General features: G+C 48.1%; 1 protein-coding gene across 1 annotated transcript in view; it reads left to right on the forward strand.

Annotated features, from left to right (window-relative positions):
* The window catches only part of LOC138504450 (transient receptor potential cation channel subfamily M member 7-like), a 1,624,316-nt gene that overhangs the window by 1,436,453 nt on the left and 164,008 nt on the right, over positions 1–23,855 (forward strand). Inside the window, exon 31 of the mRNA XM_069624957.1 lies at positions 16,749–16,774. Coding sequence (XP_069481058.1) covers positions 16,749–16,774 — 26 coding nt within the window. The remainder of the gene's footprint in view (positions 1–16,748; positions 16,775–23,855) is intronic.

Consider the following 23,855-nt stretch of genomic DNA (forward strand, 5'->3'; position numbering starts at 1 on the left):
ATAGGTTTGTAGACAGGGAAGTCCAATCCCGCCCTCCCATATGAATCTTTGAAGGGTGGTGAGTGCTAAACGTGGGTGACCTCCGTTCCATAATCATTTCCTAAATGTTTGGTCTATTTTGTGAAATTCACTAGGCGCTATAGGTAGCTGAGCGTTTTGCAGTATATAATGGAAGCGGAGAAGGGTGATCATCTTGAAAAGCGTTGCTCTTCCCAACAGTGTCAGTGGTAGGGACATCCAATGCAGGACATCTTCTTTGAATCTCACCGTCACTGGGTGTAGGTTTGTAGGCACATAGTCTGTAAAGTTGTTCGTAATCTGTATGCCTAAGTACCTAAATTGTTCTTTTTTTATGTGGTAGGGGCACTCAGCCGGCACTGTTTTTTCCGTTTGCCCCAATGGAAACAATGTGGACTTAGACCAGTTGACACGGAGACCACTGAAAATACCATATCTTTTCAATAAACGCGTCACAATGGGGCAAGATTTACGTGGTTCTATTAGATATATCAGCAGCTCGTCCGCATACAAGGACACCTTGTCTTCCCAGCTATCCGACCAGTTAAAGCCATTCTATGCCTGTCTGCTTCTTAACACTATGATATGATATGATATGGTATTTGTAACGCGCCTATACACAGGTGTTTCAAGGCGCGACGAGGCAGGGAGGGGAGGAACAAGGGGAGACAAAACAAACGATCCTACTAGGCCAGGTGTCATTCAGATCGCGCAAGTGCAGGGGTGGGGGAGGGGGGAAAAGTGCAAGGGGAAGGGGAGGGGGGGAAGTGCAGTAAAGGTAAGTGGCGTAAGTAATAAATAAAAAAGGGCCAGCTAGTGGCAAGTGCAAGGTAAGTGCAGAACAAGTGCTGGGGAAGGGGGGGGGCTGTAGGGATACAGAGACAGTCCCGTAGTGCAGAGGGGTTCCAGGGGATCAGTGACTGGGACCAGGACCGAAGGCAGTTTAGAGTGGTCCAGTTGCAGGATCAGTGCAGTTTAGTGAAGAATTAATTAGCTGTTCAGCAGGGGAGAGGGAGAGAGAAAGCAGAAGCAAAGAGGAAGGTTTTGAGGTGCTTCCGGAACCGGAGGTGGTTCTCCTCAAGTTTCAGGGAGGCAGGAAGGCTGTTCCAGAGGGAGGCCCCTGCCGCGGAGAGAGATCTACCCCCAGCTCGTTGCTTCGAGAAGCGGCTGACCAAGAGGGAGTTGGAGGCGGATGAGCGAAGGGCTCGGGGAGGAAGATATTTGGGAAGAGAGAGTTGAAGGTATTTAGGACCCAGGCCCCAGAAGGCCTTGTGGACAATGCAGAGGGTTTTGAACTTTATCCTCGCAGCCACTGGGAGCCAGTGTAGAGATTTCAGTCCTGGAGAGATACGGTCCCTGGGCTTGAGGCCAAGGACAATTCTCGCAGTTCTGTTCTGGATGAGTTGCAGAGGGCGGAGAGTGGAGGCAGGCAGATTAAGATAGAGGCTGTTACAGTAATCCAGCTTCGAGAGAACCAGGGCTCGGGAGACAGTGAGCTACTACTGCCAGGGGTCCGATTGCTAACGCTAAGATTAAGGCTGACAGGGGACAGCCTTGTCTTGTCCCTTTCCCCAGTCTAAAGGGGTTCAATACATACCCATTACTGCCTGGGGGGAGTTATAAAGTAGTTTAACCCAGTTTATGAATTGCGGGCCGATACCCATACAATGCATAATTTTCCAGATTGCCTCCCAATAGCCTGAGTCAAAGGTCTTCTCAAAGTCTATTTAAAGCAAGGCTAGGGGCCCCTGAAGCTCGGATGGTTTCTCTAGTACTGTATGTAGTCTGTGTATATTCTGTCTGGTGGACTTCTGTGGCATAAATCTGCACTGATCAGGCAGTATCAATGAGTGTATAACCTGTTGTAGTCGATTGGCCAACACCTTTGCTAGTAGTTTAGTTTTGCTGTTTATAAGGGAAATGGGTCTGTAGGAGCTGCATTTATCAGGTGGTTTGTCTGCTTACGGCAGTACTATTATAGTGGCTTCTTAGATCTGGGGTCAAGCATCCCTGTGAGTGAGAGTCTTGGAACAATCATAATAAGTGTGGGGTTGTCCCATTTGCTCCTATCTTCCTCCATACTTCAATGGGGAAGCCGTTCGGACCTGGGGCTTTAGCGGATTGGAGCTCTGACATGGCTGAGGTTAATTCCTCCTCCGTAATTTCTCTTTCTAGTAGGTTGAACTGTTGCTCATGAAGGGCGGGGAGGATAACTTCCGCCAGAATGTCAGTTTCAAGCGGTGAGGATTGTGCTCTATACAACTCGGCGTAATGAGCTACAAAGCCTTCTGCTATATCTCGGTCTGCCACGGTCTGGCTCCGAGTCTGCCGTTGTAAGCATTCTAACTTGGCCAAGACCCTTGTCTCTGCGTTCTAGCTATGCCAACAACTCTACTGCCTTATCTCCCATTTCGTACAGCCTTGCCCGCATTGCCGTATGTGCCTGTTTGGCATTATCTAAAGCTATGTGTTGTAACTACTTCTATGCTAGTTGTAATGCACAATGCGATTCTGGTTGGTCAAGGACCAGGTGGACAGCCTCAGCGCGTTTTACCTTTGCTTCGGCTTCTTGTAGTGCTTTTAGATGCTTTTTTGAATGGGCCGGGATCCAGGATATGATTTCGGCTCTAAGCACCGTCTTGAATGTTTCCCATAGCGTTCCCGGGTTGTCTACAGAACCAGTGTTTATCTCAAAGTATGATTTTGTAACATTTTGAATGTGTTCCACCAGGTCTGGGAATCCTAAGTAGTAGTTATTTAGTTGCCAGCTAGGCGGTGTGGCTGGTCTATTGGTTTTGATCCCTATTATAAGGGGAGAGTGATCTGATATGCCTCTGGGGAGCAGCCGTGCCTCGCATGCTACGTGTACGTTCACTGATGGTAAGAAGAAATAATCTAGTCCTGACAGCGAGGCGTGCGCTCCGGAGTGATATGAATATTCGCTTAGGCATCAGTGAATGTAGCATGGTTGGTGCGTATGTCTGGCTTCCTAGTTCATATGTGTGAGAGATCAAGGTCTACATTCATCACTTTGTTGAAGTCTCCTCCAATTAGCACGAGGTCTGTGGAGTCTCTGGCGATTAGGGGCATGATGTCTTTGGTCAAGGCTGCTAATAAATTTGGTGGTGCGTAAACTACGAACATGGCCATAGTGCATTCCCAGAGAGTCCCCATTGTGTGCACAAATCTACCTCCTGTATCCTGTGTAACAGTAGAAAGGGTAAAGGGGAGTCTTTTATGTATTAAAATAAGTACCCCATGGGAACCCATGGTGAGCCCAGCATGTATCGCTAGCCGGTAATTGGTGCATTTTAAATAATGTGCAGTTTGTACCAGCCCGGTGGGTTTCAGTAAGGAACACCACGTCTGGAGAGTGCCGATATAACAGTTGTAGGACTAGGCGCCTCTTAATGCCACTGCCAAGCCCATTCACATTCCTGGTTCTGCTTTTATCCCCATTGGAAACTCCCGACATCTGGAATATATACGAGCTGTGTCAACGTATATTGAGTACCCAAAGTTACGGTATGCTCTGACTGCGTGACTAGGGACCTGCCTCGTCCACATGTGGAGTGGCCCACCGAAGGGTTGTGTTTACTTGTTGGTATAGTGTGTCTTGTTGGTAGGGAGATTAGTATACCATACATGTTGGGGCTAGTGTGAATCAAAACAATAGAACTTCATTCCCCCCTCCCCATACTCCACCCAACTTTAAGCATCTATCACCCGAACAACAAAAAACTACTGTCAAAAACAGACAGTCAACTCGTTGAACATTAACTCCTTTTCTCCCCAGGTACCTGACGTTCACGTCCGGAGAGAGCGAGCTATCGTTCGCTCTGCTGGGGGGAGAGGAAAGGACTTTGAGGAGGCCTTCCTCATAGCTTTCCATGGCTGCCCAGTGTTGGGGACTCTTAGATAGTCTGGGCCACCAGTGTGTCATGCAGGCTGTGGCGTTCGTTAACCAAGACAGTCCTGCATGAATCCTTCAGCTGTCTCTATGCGAACCTCGCAGGGTCTATTCTTGTTCTACCGGGTGTCCCAGATCCAGTGGTTGCGGTTGTATTAGGGTCATTCTCCTGTCCAATTGGGGCTGGGTTCTCTGTTTCTGTTGTTCCAAGGAGTGGACCAGTTGCCTTCAATATGTTGCTCAGCCCATCGCCATGCCTCTTTGGGGTTGCTGAAGTGGACCGTAGTGCCCTTGTGATATATTTTGAGTTGAGCAGGGAATAGCAACCCATATTTGACATCCATCACTTGCAATTGCTTCTTTGGTTGATCAAATGACTGTCTGACTTTCTGCACCTCTCTCGTGTAGTCAGGGAAGAAGGCGATTTTGGAGCCGTTGTGCGTTATCATGCCCTTGGCACGTGCCCGTTGGAGCAGTGCATCCCGATCTCTGTAATTCAGAGTTTGGCGGCTATTGTGCGTGGAGGGGCACCCGTCACCGGTTTCCCGGTTGGCACTCGATGGGCTCTTTCAATAGAGAAGAATTTTGAAAAAGGTTTCTGGTTCAAATAAGTCTGTAAGCCATTGTTCGAGAAAGAGCTCCGTGCTGGGGCCCTCAGCATATTCTGGCAGCCCGATTATTCGGATATTATTTCTTCTTGACGTCCCTTCTCCTTCATCAACCCTCTCTTCCATTAGCTTCAGACTGGAGCTGACTCCGGCTAGCTGTAGTTGCATGCTGCGCATTGTGTCCATTGTGTCAGATTTTCATTGTTCTGCTTCTCCAGTGCGTGAGGTCAGCTTTTGTAGGTCGTGTTGGAGTAGGGATGCTTCGAGGGGATTGGGTCCTCCGACGTATTCCATATCTATGACAGGTAATCACCACAGCTGTGCTGCTTCGGAAACTTTTTTCTGCGTCCTGCGTCGATGACGTTGATGCGCCGTCGTCGAGGACCTCCTCCGACGTCATCCGATGTGATAAGTAGGACGCACGACGCCCGTAGCCTCAGCTCCGTTTTTTACGCGAACGTGTTGCTTCGTGATTCTCGGTTACGCCTCGACTCTTTGGAGTTCTGTTCTTCTCGGTTCGTCGAACCTGTTCGTTTTGTGTGAAAATCCTTCGTTGGAGGATGTCTTCTACTTCGTCTTTGACCCCACGTCCGGGCTTCAAGAAGTGCAGGGAGTGTGGGTCCAAGATGTCGGTGACGGACTCGCACAACGCCTGCCTCTGGTGCCTCGGGGAGGCTCACGACACGGATGACTGTATCGACTGCCAGTCGCTCACGTCCAAAGCCTTACGGGAACGTAAGAAGAAGTTGTCGGTAGGTCGGGCGTCCAAGCCCCGGAAGTCGAAGTCTGCGGGGCTTTCGACAGATGATTCGAGAGGTGACTCTCCGCGTCATCGTCGGAAGTCTCGTGGGTCTCCTTCTAGGAGTCGGTCTCGCCACTCCTCAGCCTCTTCGAGGCATTCTCGGAAGCGCCGACAGTGGTCGTCTTCCAGGTCCTCTTCTGAGGACTCTGCCCGGCACGTCGCTTACCCCACCAGCCGTGCAACGCCGGAGGAATGGGCTTCCTTCGGGAAGAAAATGCTAGCGATTCTCGAGTCGCAGGGTACTAAGCCGTCCGCGCCCCCCCCGAGTGGGGTCGGCCGTGATAGGTCGAGAGACACCGCTCGCAAGAGTGGTCGGCACGAGTCACGGGAGAGGTCCAGTTCGGACAAGGGGACTCGTTCTCGACGTACCCGTTCCAGGTCCCGGTCCTCGATGCGTTCGAGACTGTGTGCACCTGTGATGTCTTCGAGGAAAACATCGACGGCTGAGGTCGTCGAAGGACACGCTCGGAGCTCCGGCTTCGAGGACTGTGTCGACGCCGTCGATGCTGGCGGCGCTGCATCTGACGTCGACGCTGATCCTCTCGGCGCCGATGCCTGTTCTCTCGACGCCGGCGCCGATTCACTCGACGCCCTCGACGCCTTTCGAGGCCGGGGTGTCGGAGGTACCCCGTGGCACGGGGGTACCCCCTAGAAAGGCTCTGGTTAAGAGTAAGCACTCTCGGGTGCCTTCTTTTCACCACCTGGAATATATTTCGGATGTGGATTAAGATTCTGATGGCCTGGTAGCTAGTCAGGTTCCAGATGAGATGGTCTCGGGCCATAGCCAGTTTGACGATTTGAGGCAGTCACTACATGATGCCAGTGTACTGGACACCTCTCCGGAGGTGGAGTTTTGTAGGCCTGAGCCTGGCTCTCATGGCGATTCCTCGTACCGGCGCCTTATGGCTAGGGTCTCCGAGTACTTGGGATGGTCTGCTCCCCCAGGGGAGTTTGTGCAGGATGATCTCATGGACATCCTTGATGTTGGTCCCCCAACTGACCCGGTACTGCTGTTTCATATGGCTCTACAGAGAAGGTTGGCGGCGGCTTGGACTGCTCCGGAGAGTCTCCCGGCGGTGGGCAGGTCCTTGTCGCGAAAATACCGTCCAGCCAGTAGCAACCCCTGCTACTTGACCAGGCACCCCACTCCGGAGAGTTTGGTGGTGCAGGCGGCTACGGCCCCGGCAAAGCAGGCGTCATACCCTACCATCCCTCCTGATAGGGACGACAACCGTTTTGATGGCTGGGCGAAGAAAGTGTTTTCTTCGGGGGGTATGGCGCTTCAGGCGGCCAACTCCATATGTGCCTTGTCTCGTTTCATACACACTCTGTGTAACTGTGTTGCGTTAGCGGCTGAACATATTCCCGAAGGGGACGAACGGGATGGTTTCCTTGCTATGGTCCAGGATGGTAAGGATGCCATGTGTGAGTCCGTTCAGTCGGGTTTGGACATGGCTGAATGCGTCAGCAGGTCCATGGCGGCGAGCACTGTGATACGCAGGTTTGCGTGGTTTCGGAAGTCGGGGTTTGCTCCTGATGTGCAGTCCCGGCTCCTCAACATGCCTTTTGACGGTGAACACCTTTGCGGCAGCAAGGCTGACTAGAGCCTTGAGAGGTTGCAGACCTCCAAAGCTGCAGTGAAGTCGGTGGGCGCTGCAGTTCGCCAAACTCCGCCTTTTCGTCCCAGGGGACAGCAATGTAGGGGTGGTTCCTTTCGCTATTACTCGTCCTTCAGTAGAGCGAAAGGAGCTAGCAGTCAAAGAGGCCAAAGCAGGGGTACCAGAGGTGGACGACACGGTACCCGTGGTGCCAAGGCCGCTCGGGCAGTTGCCTCTTTGCCCTCAGGTAACGCCGCAGCCGCTACCACTCAGTCATGAGGCCATGTCCCATGGTTCGCCAGTTGGAGGAAGGCTGACGCAGCATCTTGTAGAGTGGCGTGCCATACTTCAGATGTGTGGGTTCTGTAGATCATAACCCACGGCTACTGTCTTCCCTTTCGGCAGAGGCCTCACGACAATCCACCAGGGAACCTCTCTTTGAAGAGTCCGGATCCACTCCTTGCGCAGGAAATTCAAGCCCTGCTGGAGAAAGGCGCCATAGAACTGGTGCCTGTAGCGGAGAGGAACAAGGGATGGTATTCCCCTTATTTTTTGATTTCGAAGAAAGACGGGGGATTGAGACCCATCATGGACTTGCGCGGTTTGAACAAACTCTCAGGAAGGACAAGTTCAAGATGGTTACTCTCTCTCAAGTCCTCCAGGCCCTTCAGCTTCAGGACTGGTTGGTGTCTCTCGACCTCAAGGATGCTTACTTCCATGTGCCGATCCATTCCAAGCACAAGAAGTACCTGAGGTTCGCGGTTGGCGACTCGCACTTTCAGTTTCGGGTCCTACCGTTCGGATTGACCTCCGCCCGAGGGTTTTCGCCAAACTCATGGTGGTGGTGGCAGCGCATCTCAGGCAAGGGGGGATTCACGTCTACCCCTACCTGGAAGATTGGTTAATCAGGGCGTGCTCTCCCGAGCAAGTCCTGGATCATCTGTCAGTCAACTGCCACTCGCTTCACAGGCTGGGCTTCTCCCTCAATTTAAAGAAGTCCCATTTGACGCCAACACAGCGGCTCCAGTACATCGGAGCAGTGTTCGACACTTCCCTGGGGCAGTGTTTTCCTCCCCAGGTGAGGGCTCTTCACATTCAGCAGATGGTGCACAAGTTTCAGCATGCCCAGACGCTCCCCGCGTTCAAGTTCTTGAGGTTGCTCGGCCCCATGGCATCCTGCATTCTTCTGGTGCCAGAGGCTCGCCTGCGGATGAGATCTTTGCAGTGGGCACTCAAGATGCAATGGTCGCAGTCCTCCGGCAGGATGTCGGACCCGGTTCAGGTGCCGCCCTCGATCGCCCAGGACCTTCTGTGGTGGGCCGTCGAAGGCAACTTGATGAAGGGGGCTCCGTTTTGGCTTCCCTGGCCGGAGGTGACGATCGTGACGGATGCATCCCTCACGGGATGGGGAGTGTAACGCTCACCTGATTCCCGTAGAGGCGCCGGTCTTGACTGGGCGTATACCGTATCTGCAAAGGTGATTTGTAACACACGGCTGGCTCTTTGGGCTGGACCTCTGTGCACTGTTTGTCTGACTTGAAGGGTAAGATGTCTGCAGATAGAAAATATGGGATTAAGGAACTGGGTTATTGAATGTCTCTCTCTTCTTCCCTTTCTCTTCTCCTGTAGATCCCCAAAGGTTAAAGCTCTCACCTTGGGTAAGTGAACGCCGTGCTCTCCATCTGCCTCGGGGCAGGGTGCTGTAACCAGTTTCTTCACTGGATAAGGGGAGCAGGCCTCTTGACTTCAGAGGACTGCTGTCCGTCGTTTACTGCACGAACGGTAAGTTTCGAGTAATTCTAATGTCTTTAAAGTCTTTAGTAATGATGTTTCTTGTTTTGCAGGGGTCCGGCGATGGCGGATGACGGGCTGAAGTGAGTTGAAGATGGAGCCTGTGTGATGAATAGAAGCGCCTGGAAGCACGGAAGTAAGCGCTTGTTGCCTACTTCACGATGCGCTCTAACTGTCTTTTTATTTTGCAGGTACAAGTTCGGAGCGGCTGCAGGGTGCCGGAATACCCACTGGGTTAGATGTGGAAAGGAGTAATGGCACGTGAGTATTAAAGTTCCCCAATGTCTTTAAACGCACCTTGTTTTGTCTTTCAGACGCGGGATGCAGCGCCGAAGGCCTCCGGAGCGTGCGAAGAGTTGGTAAGCTTTTGTCTTTCAGATGCCGGAATGCAGTGTGAAGACCTCCGGAGCGCACGAAGAGTAGGTAAGCCTTTGTCTTTCAGATGCCGGAATGCAGCGCGAGGCGTTGGTGACAGCCGATGGACCAGGTAAGTGAAGAGCTGTCACTGAAGACCGTAATGCTAACCTGTTCTTTCTTGTCTTTATAGGTATTGCTGAAGACTGGATTCAGGATGGTAAGCCTTTTTCCTTAGGCCCAGGATCAGATGCAGAAGACACGATGAGCGTTCTGCTGCAGAGGATGCAGAATAACGCAAAGCAAGATTCATCCATCGGGTGTGGTTTAAATAGCCTCCTGTAGTGCTTAGGTGTCTCCTTCCACAGCCACGCCTAGGTAAGAAAAGAGTTCCTGCTTTCCAGTGTTCTGAATCTAGGGAGTGGCTCCTGCCCCACCCAACAGGAAAAGTAGTTCCAAACAGAAGAGGATCAGAGGCTCAACTGGCAGGCAAGTAAGCAGCATGGTCTGCTGCAGGTAAGTCCACCCAAGCATTATGAGCCCGGCGCTTCCAGCGCTGGGACTGGGCATATTTATGAGCCTGGTGCCACTGGCGCCAGGACTGGGTCCAAAAGGTCCCAATTGGGACTGGTTGGCACTCGGAACCTGGGTTATGGATCTGCTTCCAAGGGAGTTGGGAAAACCCTGACCTTTTGGAAGCAGAGATCATGACAGGGAGCTCATGCCAATGAGCTGACAGTCAGCGGTCGTTGGTCTCCGTCGGAGTCCAGACTCCATATCAATCTGTTGGAGCTGAGGGCCGTCAGGCTAGCCCTGAAGGCTTTTCTGCCGACTGTGCGAGGAAAGAATGTCCTGATCCTGAGGGACAACACAGTGGCCATGCACTACCTCAACAAAAAGGGGGGGGGGGGGGCAGGGTCACTTCCTCTGTGCAGGGAGGCGATGCAGCTTGAGTTCTGGGACATCCAGCAGGAAGTTTCGATCTCGGCAGTTCATCTGGCCAGAGACGAAAACGTGACGGCGGACGCTCTGAGCAGGCAGAGCACGATCTCTCACGAGTGGGAGTTGGCTCAGGAGATTGTCCTGGAGATCTTCTCCCTTTGGGGGACCCCTCAAGTGGATCTCTTTGCCTCCAGTGTCAACCGGAAGTGCGAGAGGTTCTGCTCGCGGGAATTTCCTCCAAAAGGAGCCTTAGGAAACGCGTTTGTGGTGGAGTGGTCATTCCTACTGCTGTACGCGTTTCCTCCAGTCCCCGTCATCCCGCAAGTGCTGCGGAGGTTACGGAAGTTCGATTCCCGGATGATCCTCATTGCTCCGGCTTGAGCTCGGAGGACGTGGTACCCGGACCTTCTCGACTTGTCCATCTGCCCTCCACATCATCTTCCCTACCGAGACGATCTGCTCTCACGGGAGGGGGGTCAGGTTCTCCATCCAGAGGTCAGATCCCTCAACCTTCACGCTTGGCTTCTGAAAGGTTGAGGTATAAGGATTGGGACCTCCCTGAAGACGTGATGGAGGTGTTGCTCTCGGCCCGACGGCCAGAAACAAAGTCTCTGTACCGTTGCCGTTGGCGTAAGTTCTGCGACTGGTGCAGAGTTCAGAATGTGGATCCTTTTGCATGTGACATCCCCATGGTTCTGTCCTTTTTACTTTCTTTGGCCCACTGGGGCTTGCAAGTGGGTGCCATTAAAGGTTACCTGGCGGCGCTGTCCATCTTTAAGCGCTCGTCTGAAGAGTGTTCATACTTTAAAATCCCTTTAATTTCACAGTTTCTGAAAGGGCTCACTAATGTGTTCCCTCCATCACCTTTCCTGGTGCCCGGTTGGGATTTAAACCTTGGTCTCAGGTTTCTAACGGGTTCTCCCTTTGAGCCTTTGCACTCTTGTCCTTTGAGACTGTTGACTCTTAAAACTGTATTTTTAGTTGCGGTCACTTCCGCTCGCAGAGTGAGTGAGTTACAGGCATTTTCAGTAAAGCCTCCCTTCACTGTTTTCCATAAGGACAGGGTTGTCCTTAGAGTCCGTCCTTCTTTTCTTCCGAAGGTAGTGACGGAATTTCATTTGGCCCAGAAGGTTGTTCTTCTGGCATTCTATCCTCCTCCGCATCCTGGTAAGGAAGAGGAGAGGCTCCATAGGCTTGATCCTAGGAGAGCTTTAAGCTTGTATGTTTTACTCATGTCCCCGGTCAGAGTGGACGATCAACTCTTTATTGGTTACGCTGGAAAGCGTTTGGGACAAGCTGTGACAAAACAGACTTTGTCTCGCTGGATTATTTTGGCCATCTCGGAATGTTACCGCTTGGCGGGTAAGGACCCACCGGCTGGCTTGCGGGCCCATTCTACCAGGGGTATGGATGCATCTACTGCCCTGCAGAGGGGTGTTCCTATTCGCAACATCTGTGATGCAGCCACCTGGGCTTCAGTACATACATTTGTACATCACTATTCCCACGATTCCATCCGAGGACAGGATCTGGCCTTTGGCACGGCGGTCCTTTGCTCTGCTATTTGATTGGCAATTCTAAATTTTAATTCTAAATTCTTTCCCTCCTCCTTGCTCTGGTACTGCTTTGGGAGTCTGTCATAGATATGGAATACGTCGGAGGACCCAATCCCCTCGAAGAACAAGTTACTTTCTTACCTGGTAACGTTCTTTTGATGGGATGGTCCGACGACGTATTCCATATCGCTCCTTCCCTACCTTCGCCGCTGCAGAATTTCTTTTGCGATTGCAGCTTACGTTCCGCAAGGCTTTGTGTCTGACTGGCAGTAGACTAATCTCACACGTTCTGGGGGAAAAAACTACAACTGAGGCTACGGCCATCGTGCGTCCTACTTATCACATCGGATGACGTCGGACGTCGGAGGAGGTCCTCGACGACGGCGCATCGAAGTCATCGACGCAGGACGCAGACGCCGAAAAAGGTTTCCCAAGCAGCACAGCTGTGGTGATTACCTGTCATAGGTATGGAATACGTCGTCGGACCATCCCATCGAAAGAACGTTACCAGGTAAGAAAGTAACTTGTTCATCTGTGCTTATGCCGTCCATTTTCTGTTCCATGGATGCTCGGGAGTCCACAATTGCCTCCATGACATCTTTTAGAGATAGCGTGTTTCGACTCCCACCATTGTTTCCGGCGGATCATGACATTCTTGTGTTTGCATTGTTGGTGTTGTGTATTGGTCGATTCTGTTTTGTACAGGTTGTTTGTTCAGTTTGTCTTTCCCCATGCTTGACTCTGGGTCTGTACAGGGCTATGTGTCTTGGGTAGTGGATATCACTGGTGCACTTGGCTTTGTGGCTTCTGCTCTTGGGTACAACAGACTAGGTGTTGTAAACCTCGAGTATTGTTTATTATTGTTTAGTCGTGTTCCGTACCAACCAGTTTAGTTTGTTCCTCTTCACCAGTGATGCAGTTTTCCTTTGATCTGTGGTAAGCAGGACGTTGTGGTAGAATGGTGCATACTCACACGACTAGTCCCTTATTACTGTTGTTGCCCCAGGGTAGTATGAGGAATATTTGCAGCTCTGTGTTGTTCCTCAATTGACATTTGTACATGTTTACATTCAGCAGGGAGTAGCCGGGAGTGTTTAATAGCTTCAGAGTGCTTGCCTGCAACGATCCAGGGGCGCTGCTGTTGGTATAAAAGACATAGTAATGTTTCCCTGGTTGTCAGACCGGCAGTGCGGTGTAATGGGTTTTCCACTGGGGCAACGCAGGGTCAGGGCACCTCTCCCCCTGGTGACAAGGGGTGGCATTCTCCAACTGCAAGGAGAACCCGGCGGTCCCACACCCGCATAGCAGCCGGCTCCCGGTATCCCGACAAGGCACTTGAGTTCTTTCTGTTTCTCTTCTGACTGACGGTCGTATTGCAGATTCAGGATTTGTGTGCCTCTGGGCACTGCTTTCTTCCGTCCAGGCACTTCTGGACTATGGTGTCGGCCAGTGCAACAGTGATCGGGTCGTGAGGTCGCTCACCAGGGTGCTTGCAGGATATTCACAACTGCAGTCTGTTGCCTTTGTATGCTGACACCATGTTTTGGTGTTAGTTAATTGTGGTGAGCCAGGAGGGCCCGCTCGACGGAGCAATGTTCAGTTCAGGGCTGAGCAAGCGTGGTTGGGTTTGTGGTGGCTTCCACAACTTGAATGGGATTCCCTTTCCCTGCGCCTCAGCAGCCTATGACCACTTGTCTGGGGTGTCGAAGGCCCTTGTCGAGAGCCCGGTGGGCAAAACAAGATGCGGCTGCTGCACCGATGGTCAGGGACTTGTGTCACCGCCTCTCCCTAGCTGCGCCTATTACGGCTCTGGGACACTCCACACTCCTCCGGACACTTCAGTGGCTCTCCTCTGCGGAGCGCTTCACTTACTGTCTATTCTGGGCTTTCGGTGGTTGACGTATCACTCCAGTGTTGCAAGTGAGTTGTGTCTGGTCCATGGGGCTCTACGGGATCAAGGGTGTAGTCCAGGTTGCCACCAGCATTGTGTGGGTGCTACGGGCTCTCATGCAAGGCTTCCCAGTTGACTCCCGACCTGCCTCTGGGTCTCCGCTCCGCGCTACGTAATTGTTTGTTGGGCCGCGATCACAGAGCTCTCCTTGCGGTCATTTTGTCTCTCTTCCTGAGTACTTTCTCCCACAAAACTCAAATGAATCCTCAAATTATTGCAGCTGTTGCTGCCTCAGGATGTTCGGTGGCCCCGGTGAGCATTTGGGGACCAATATAGAGTCTTTACCAGGCTGAAAAGCAGGATGTTTGCAGGCAGCCACCGGAGCGAAGAAGGCTCACGTCTGCATCGCTTCATTGCTTGTTACAGTATTTGTTGAAGAAGATGAGGTGGAGGAAGACAGCCTACTACTTGCTGAGAAAGGAACAACTTTTCTGAGAGCATTGCGGTCATTGGATTTGGTGTGGCGGCGCATGGAGATGGTCCCGTAGGAGTACTGTCCAGGTAGTCAACATTGCATTCAGTGCATTTCACTTTGGTAGCTTTAGCCTTTGGTACACTCCCAACAGTAGCAGGAAACTGGCACACCCATGATTTGATCTTGGTGTTAGAAGTAGGCACTTCCTCTACCTCATCTTCTTGGTTCTCTTCATAGTCTTTGAAAGTATTGCGCTTTTTTTGTTGTGAAGCTCCTCCGGCTGGTGGTGGTGGTGGCTCTTGGGGAGGAGGGATGGCAATAACTGATGCCATTTTTAAGATAAATAGCAGTTTTGATAAAATTCTTCCAAGTATGTACTGTGTACTAGATTGGTAATGGATAACGAGTATGAAAAAGTGTAGGTGGTGTGCAAGGGAAATTCTGAAGTTGAAAGTTCCTAGATCAGTAGAAAATGCAGTTCTGAACTTTCTTCGAAGCACAGATCCGATTAGAAAGTGCAGACGCCTTCGCGAACACGTCACCATGCCGCACGCAAGCGTATGGTCATGTGACACTGTCCAGAAGGTCTGCAATGAAGTCAGACGTTCCCAGACTTCTACAGATGCAAAATTATTTTAAAAAGTTGCAAAAAGTGTATAGACGTGTTAAAAATGATGCTACAAGGTCGTAAATGAGTTTTGAGGTGAAACTTTGGAAATTGGACAAAAATATTGCTTATTGGCTAAGTATAATATTAGTAAGTTGTAGGAAAATAGCATGCACTGGTAAAATCCAATGAAATTCACTGAAAAAACTTTGTTGAAGGGGCGTTATGGTTAAGTTGCACTACTAAACACCTATGAAATTCAATGGAAAAACATTGTTACAGGGACGTTATGGTTACAGGTAAAACCGAAAAACCTCAGAAATTCGCCAGTTATGGTAAGCTAAGCAACCATAACTCACGCCACCACCATACATTGCTAAGACTAACATCCAGGACATCACTGATGACATCACAAATGGCATTGATGACATTACATATCTGAATATATGTATATATATATATATATGTATATATATATATATATATATATATATCCTGATACTCTGAAGTGAGGAAAATTCCCCAGCACAGCAACAAATATCATGTCAAAGCTTCAAGTTCACCTACTGCACATCTCCATTCTTTGTAGGAAAGTGAATCCCTGTACACCTGCCTCCACAGGCTCCCAAATCCCCAAAGCAAGATCCTACAATGTTGCAGAAGCCAATATGCTGCTGTTATTTTGCTATTAATCTGTATCATATGTATTTAGAGGTAGTTCAAGGCATGCCTACCAGTTAAGGGGCATCCAATAATGACACTAAGACTTATATGAAATATAGGTATATTTGTTCCTTTAATCCCTCCCGTCAGTGGGTTTTTAAAGATTGCCTCGTAGGATGACATCATAGCTGATGCACATTGAGGTATAAAGCCTGTGAATAATCAAATTTTTGTCGAGAGTGAGTTAGCTGCAATCTGTTTTTTCACAAGGATTCACTACTTTATTAAGCTGATAAAAAGTAGTATTTTGCAATATTCTTTGAATCTGTCCAGTTACTTGGGTCTGAGATCGTTTATTGGTAATTCCATTTGGCACTTGGAACACACCAGGTGCAACTGCACGACATCAGGACCAATGATTCGCCATGAGGCACCATGAACATTTGAGTGAAAACTACAGAATCTATAATCCTGTGTGGAAAAGGGCTGATTTCAGATCCTAATTACATAGCAAATGGATAAACAGTGAGTCCTAACTTCTTCCAGAGGAGCACTGCGAAGTAACGCATGCTGCCTTACAGCAGTTCTGAGCAATGACGTTCCTGCCAAGCAGAAGCTTTTAACACTAGTGTTCTGTTTCATCATCCTTTTACTAATCTTTAGTAGTGCTATATTAATTAACTTTACCCACAATAAAGAGTAAAAAAGAAATCCTTATTTTTATTTTATTTATATTTATTTGTTGAGTATTTGTTAGGCGTTTATACAACTGAATTGTGTATCAAAGCGCCACAAGGCTAAATGGGAAAGGTACAGGGGAGAGAAAAAAAAACATAAAAATGTGCCCATTACAACCAATGTGTGGCTGCTATTAACCTTTCTGGCATTCAGAATTTACACTGATGTCTTCAACACCCAAACCTGGAGGGCTTTGTTTACAGAGTTATTGTATAGCACATTCAAGGTAGAAGGCACCATTTAGTTGCAGAATTCTTTTTCTAAATTTTAGAGGTGGTTGTTCAGGCAAATGTGTCATTTGTTAAATCAAAATATGTTGAGTTGATATTGTATCACGAAATTTCAACTTTCTGTAATATCCATGTGCCAACTGGCATTACAAGACTGCAGATTTGTGTAGAGAAGTGCATAGCATTTATTTGAGTTAAAATTGCCCGCTCTGCCCAGCGATGCAGCCGGTGTATACATCTCAGCAACTTTCCAGACCTTTCTTTGAACTCTTACCATCTCATTTAACTGAAAATAGTAGGCAATACAACTGAAAGAGTGGTTTGGTAAATCTATAGCGAAAATAATGTGTACACCTAGTAAAACATACATTTGCCAAGTAATTGCAATACCGCCAAACGTCTCATGAACACGTCTCAATTGTGTATGATTTTCACTAAACCCAGTTTGTTTAATTAGCTGTTTGCACACATGATTTTGTTCTATCTGTTGCTTCTACTATCCATGCAGTATAAATAGTTTTGGTGTTTTGATATGTTCCCTTTTTGATTACCTGCATTTCCACAGGTACCCTGAAGATGAAAGATATAATGGTAAGCTTAAAAGTCGAATTAAATATTTTTGAAAATTGCATTTGTCAAACAAATCTTTAAAAACAATAGCTGTTTCCTAGTTTTAGATCACCTGAGTTATCCTCACATGACCACAAGAGTACGTCAAACAAAACATTGCTTATTATTCAGTCCTTATTCAGTGTCCACAGTGAGACCTACAACAGATTGTTAGTTTAGTGATCACCTCAGCATTCGGGGGAGTACATGACTGATTTCAACGCGCCAGCCGAGTCTAAGGCGAGGGCTCAAAGCCATTAACGGCCCTCTACAACCTGAAAGTGGCAGTCATCTCTATTCACACCATGGGGTGCACACTGGGCTGAGAAGACTTATTTAAAGTATTTATTTTATGGGAAATTGGCTCTGCCGTATTACAAGTGCTCAATTTCCCCCAAAATAGGAGAACAAATATGGCTGCCACCATGGAAGAAAGAGAATGGAGTAAGTCTCTTCCATTAACATGACACCGGTGAGGGAGCTTGGAAGACGCGGAGCCGCAGGCTTGGGAAAGGGGGAGCGATTTTAGCTTACAGGACTGGTGGGGGTAGGGGGAATGAGAGACAGGAGGAGCTGGAGGCCAGGAGAGAATGTGGATGGTAATTGTGGCTTCACACTTATGTTCCTGGCCTCCTGATTGGCCGGCACCACTTCCCCATCAGAAAATATGTATTTTACTCCATACATAGCTATTCTTCTGCTGCAATTAGGGCCATACTTTGAAGGGGTGTAAATGAAAAAAAAACATGTTTGCCATTGTTTTCTTATCACCTTTTTGCAACCTCAGTCTCTGTGATCTCAGAAACACTGTGTGGCCACCTAATCTGAAAGAGTGAAAACATCCATCTCTTCCCTCCATGCCACCACTCCTCATCTCCACCCTTTCCTTGTTTATTATTCTAATTTCTACTTCCCTTTCATTAATTCATTCATTTGGTAAATGCATTTTTTTATAGAGGTCATTATTAACTTTCATCTTTTGGGGGTAAACTCTGGATTTATTTTTTATTTTTTTATTATTTTGTGTTTACCAAAATGTATTGGTTTTACAAAGACAAAGGTGTTCTTTATTGTTGAGCATTTATGTAGTTCGTTATCCATTTTCAGTTTTCAGTTTCTAGCGGTCCTTCCTGCTCTTTTGCTTTTTCTATTTTCAGTAAGGCGATTTGCAGGATTTTTATTGTGGCAAACGCCCATGAGGTTTTTTGTCCAGTCGTAGCCACCAGGTCGTTTCCTCGCGGTCTGAGTAACTCTCTAGGATCAAGGATAGGTAGTTTTTCCTGATGTTTTGCATTGCTGGACAAGATGTCAGGAGGTGGTGAACTGATTCTACTTCCTCCACTTTTTTGCATTGCCTGCAAGAGTTTGTGTTAGACAAACCTCTAATGTGCAGGATTTCATTGGTCGTAGTAGGTTCAGTCTTGCTCTTAGGAAGAATTGTCGGAATGGTTTGTTAGGGAACTTTCTGTAGATCGCTGCCCAGTCATTTACTTTTCTGGGCAGCAGTGGGAGATGTCTTAGCAGTTTGTTCTTTTCCGTCCTCTCTAACATGTTGATACAGTCTAGTTCTTCCAGTTTTTTTTTTTTTATTCTTAGAGGGTTTTGGAGTAGTTTGTCTTGTGTACAGGCGATTGACTCCAGCTGGTCTTTTTTTAATCACCCAGGATGATAGCATTTTCGATCTCCCTGCCTTGATTTCTGTGTTCTGCAAATTGTATAGGGTTGATGTCTCCCTTGATAAGATGTTCCTGTAGAGTGACATGCTACTGTTATCCGCTCTGGTTTTTAGGGAGATCAGGCCTAGCTCTCTTCTGATCGCCGGCAGTGAGGTTGGTTTAGGGAGGGACATCACGGACCTCCAGAAAAAACCTTCAATCCTTTCCCAGATCTCCTCTGGTATCTTTGGCATTGCTTCTGAGCCCTATAGTAGACATGGGATTACTTTGGCTTTATAAATTTGATGACGAGAATCGGAGAAAAGCAGCTGAATTTGTTGTCCAGCATACATGCTTGGGTCATTAATGTTCTTGCTTTGGTCCAAATGTATCTGTGCATGCTCACTTCTGAGCAAGAACTGTCCAACATGACCCCTGGATATTTGAATTCGGACACCAATTCGATTTTACAGTTTTCTATTTCCCATGAAGTGTAATTAGTCTGGTTGTTTTTTTTCTTTTTCCTCTCCAGAACCATAATCTTAGTTTTCTTGATGTTGATTTTCAGCTTGTTGATTTCTATTAGTCTACTAAGTTGGTTAATTGACTCTGGAGGCCAATCGGTGTTTGATCCACCAAGGTGATACCATCAGCGTAAAGCATTCTTTGAACCTGCATCCCTCCCATCTTTGGTGGAAATCCTTTTACGGCTGTAGTTGATTCTTTATAATCACCTAGGAAGGCTGTGAACAGTCCCGGAGCAAGGGGGCATCCCTGCTTCACCCCTCTTCTTGTGGGGATTTCGCCTGACGCCATTTTTGTTCAACTTCACCCACATCAATGTTCCGCAGTAAAGGGCTTTTATAGGTTCCAGGATCTTCTCTGGGCAATTGGCAGCCGAAAGTTTAGCCCATACTAGTGGTCTATCTACCATGTCGAATGCTTGGGTGAGGTCTATCAATGCTAAAAACAGCTTTGCCGTCCCCTCTTGGATTTTGCTCTTGAGGTTACTCAGGCTCATGATGTTAACAATCGTTCCAGAATTTTTGCGTAATCCAGCTTGAAATGGATTGTTCAGAGTTGCGTTTTTGAGCCAAGTTTGGAAATCCTTCAGTAGGAGCGAGGCAAACACTTTTCCAATCGTATCTAGGAGTGCGATTGGTCTGTAATTATGTGGGTTTGCCCTGTCTCCCTTTTTGAAGATTGGGACCACCGCCGCCGTAGTCCATGATCTTGGTAGCAATTGGCCAATTGTACATTTTTTGAAAACCATGCTGATGAAAGTTGACCATTCTTCAGGGAAGTTTTTAAGGTCGATATTCGTTATCCCGTCCGGTCCTGGGGCCTGCGAGGCTTTTAATTTGCGAATGACTTCTTGAATGTCCTGTTTATTTGCTAAATCTATCCATCCGCTGGTGGACTCAGTGTTATTTGCTTGATTCGTCTCTGCTGCGCCACTGAAGAGTGCGGTGAAGTGAGCTATCCAATTGTCTTCACTCACGCTATTCGACATGGAAGGCTCGGAGTGCGCTCCTGAGGACTTGATCAGGGTCCAGAAGGCTCCGGTGTTCTTATCTCCCATTTTTTTCATCATTTCTTTGGAATCTCTTTGGTAAAGGGTGATTTGCCGGTGTCTTAGCCAGGCTTTGTAGGACTTTGATTCTTTATTCAGTTCTGCTTGTGCTGCTGGTGAGTTAGATGTTTTAATCTTTCTTCTTAAGCGTCTCAAGACGACCCTTTTCTCTACCAGCAGCTTGTCATAATGATGCCGGAGGGTGTCCCTCAGTTCGGGTTTTCCCCTTGACTCGGCCTTATAAGGGCTCAATAACGGCCGATAGTCTGGTTCTATCTCAGTTTGCGATTTATGGCAGGCCAGATGCTAATGGTAGTTGAGTGTTAGTTCTTTTATTCTGGACTCTGTTAATTTTAGGCGTGACCCTTGATTGTTGCACTCAATTTGTCGTTCACTCCTCAGTGCTTCTCGACTTGCCATCTTCCAGGTCGCTTTGAGTAAATTGTGGTCGCTTGCAGCGGTTTTTAAAACTTAAAAAGAGGTTGCCAGTTTTAACAGGTTTTCAGATGCGAATATGTAATCAATAGTTGCGCTTGAACAGTCTCTTTCCCATGTCGGTCAGCGGTTGGAGTTAGGAAAGGCTTGGTCGAAGTTGGATCAGCCCCGTGACTCCATCAACTTCATCCATCGTGCTCCTCTTTTTTCAGCTGGCGTAGTCTCTGATTTCAGTGCTTCTGATGATAGGGGGCACCTTGCGTTCAGATCACCACAAAATATGATATGAGTCATATCGTTCTCCCCATATAGCAAATCAACTGTCTTTTTGATAGTTTTTAGGAAGCGATCATCCGTTATGGTTTGGGGATTCCAATAGATGATGATTGGCAACCAGTAACTTGGTTGTGTTTGAGATCAAGCACCGTCCAGCTTGTCAACACTGCCAGGTGTTTCAGGGAAGAAGACAGTGTCCGTTGGATGGTGATTCCTCTACCTGATTGAACCGCCAGTAGGATTCCTGCTGATGGATGGCCCAGAGCATTTTTTTTTGCTGGCGAGATGGCTATGTTAAAACCATCAAGGTGTGGCATTTTGATAAACCATGTTTCTTGAAGGGCCAGGATGTCAAAATCATTCGGCTTAATGTCTCCTTTTTGCCTCAGGTGCTTGTAGCCACGCGTGTTCGAAGAGCCCAGGTGTAGGGTTGTCGTCGGCCATGAAGTATCTTCTAGCGTCCCCGACGGTTGTACCTTGATACCGTCGGTAGCAAATTGCTATTTTTTGTTCTCAGACACCAGTGTTTTCCGTAGCTAGCCCACAATTGCTTTGTTGGAGAGAGCAGCCTTTTTTGCCACAGACTTTGAGGATTTAATTGAGGAGGAGTCCGAGTTGTCCAGCAGTTTGCTTATAGGTGAATCAGCTATTTCTCTCTGAGCCCTTTCTGAAGGGTCTTGTGTGGCTGAGCCAAAATCTGGGTTTCTTTTCGTGGCTGATTTCTAGGTGTTCCGTCCTTCTTACTGTCCGACTTAGTTGCAGGGGATGCTGTTCTGTTGTCCAAAACTTTAGGCTCTGCCGGCTTGACTCTATAGAGTGGTAATGAATGTTGCAGGACTTTTGCGCCGGCCTGTTATCCTGAGTGGGCGGCGTGGGGCAAGATTTTGCTAGTATCGACAGATGGAAACCGCGTAGGGCCAGTTCGTCTAGTGCTTTTTTAATTGAAGAGGACAGGGCAATCGCTCTTATATGGATGTAGGCTTTGGCGGTTGTTCCTCTGTGATAGGGTTCGACCCTGGCGTAGTCCTGTGCTTTTTAGGGTTTTCAGAGTGGTGATTTTGCTGAAGATGTTCTTCACAGTTCCTCTGTTAAGCACCAAATCCTATGGTTCCTCAATGCTTGTTCCAATTTCAGGGTCAGCGTCACAGCCTTTGATTCTCCTCTGTCCTGTCTATATCGTGTGTCTCGATCTCTGGGGGTTTCAGGCCTTCGCTTGAATTCGTTCTGCCCCTTTGGGGTTGACTGGATTTATTGTTTCGTGTAGTCTCCCAGTTGTTATATTTCTTTGCGATTTCTGTCTCGTACTTATCCGGATCTTGTCTTGTTTTTGTTTTACTTTGATGATGACCAATGGTCGAGTCTGCTGATGAGGCACGCTGGCCTTTGTTTCTCTCATTTTCTTTCTGGTTTCTTTTGCTCAGTAAGGCGACATCCTGAGGGTTTCTCAATCTCTGTGCACTGTCTAACTTCTCAGCTTGTTCTTTTACAATCTGGGGCGTTTTAGTGTTTCTCTTGGGTGAATATGCCCTTACTAACCTCTCTTCGTCCGAGACTGCGTTTAGATGCTGTGAGATGTTCATTAATGACATATCGGCTAGGAATTCCCCAACTGTTCTAGGGGATTTCGCAGCATGGGTCATTGTACGTTTCTCAGTTGACTGGCTTTTTGGGTCAGGCCTAGGGAGCGGCATTTCTTTCCTTATCCCTGTTTTGCGTATCTTATTTGGCGATTTCCCTGTAGTATCTTTTTCGACGTTCTTCATTTTGGTTCCTTTCGTGTCCTGTAGTTTTAGAACCGTATGCTTTCCCAACGGCAGTGATTTTCCAATCTTTTGGGTCTTCTCGATGGAGCTCTTGGGGGTACTGGGCATATTGGTGCTTTGCCTCTTGCTGATCTCACCCTTCGTGGCCTTTGGTTCCATAATGCGTGGTCTTGGTGAGCTTTCTTTGAAAAAGAAAACCTCTGGTAAAGTGGAGCTTCTTACCGAGTTGTTGCCGTTCTGGGAGTTAAAGATGCTAAAGTTATCCCAGAATGGGCCCGTCTTTGCTGCTGACTGCTGTTTTTCATGATCCCTTTGGATGCTTTGGACTGTGTAAGTTATCGTTGTAGGGCTGCCTTTATTATTGCCTGATTCTTTGGGTGTTCTACGGTTAACTGGTTCATTTTAAGCAGGCGAGGGGCCGTCCGTGTTTTTGTTGGCTGTAAGAATCTTTTTTTTCCATTGCCTGAATGTACCCTTCTAGGTTAATCAGTTTGGAGTGCATCATCGCTACCACCGTAAAGTGATCTTTTAGGTTGTCATTTATGGCCTCATATAACTTGCAGAAAGGGGCCAGCGCAATAGTTATAGCTGACATAATGGTCACCATGTCAGGTTTTTTCGTGGGGGTGTCCCTTTGTGCTGGTGGCCAATGATTTCCAAGGCTCTGCCGCCTGCGTAAAGTACTTGCCGGCGTAACTTGTATAGCTCCCCGTGAAGGTGATGGCTGGTTAGGAGGATTTCTGCTGCTCCTGCGAGGTGGTACTACAGTTTCGCCCATAGTTTTTGTCCCTTCTTGAGGATGTGGGCTGGTGGTGTCGATTATTTTTTCAAGGTCCTTTACCAGGGGTTGGGAGTTGTTATCACCTGAGATTGGCCGCAGGGATCCTTCATAAGCATCTGGAAGCGCCCCTACTCCTTTCTTCATCGAGGGTTCCTTTCTAAGTGAGATCGCTCATAACGGGTTTTCCAGATTTATTTTGGGATCGTCTTGTTTGTTGACTTTAGCTAGAACCTTGGCTGGTGGTTTCATCAGTTGGATGCAGTCTTCTCTGATGAAGGATACGGAATGTATTAGCTCTGCAGGGGGACTGTACTTACTGCTGGAGCTTTCTGGGGGCTTGTCGGGTTGCAGCACCAGGTTTGTCGGTGTATATGGCGATGCTTTTGAAGGCTCAGAGGGATTACCCGTTTTCCAGATTTTTATTGCTGGCACGGGCTCCAAGATTGCCTCTGGAATTCTGCATCCGAAACTTCATCCTCATGAACTTTCTGAAAGTTCATCAACAGGGGAAAAGAACTCATGAGCTGAAAGTTCAGCTCATGAGTTCTTTTCCCCTGTTTTTTGAAGAAGTCTTTCAGGG

This window comes from Ambystoma mexicanum, chromosome 11 (genome assembly GCF_040938575.1).
Source record: "Ambystoma mexicanum isolate Mex_15411 chromosome 11, UKY_AmexF1_1, whole genome shotgun sequence".
NCBI lineage: Eukaryota > Metazoa > Chordata > Amphibia > Caudata > Ambystomatidae > Ambystoma > Ambystoma mexicanum.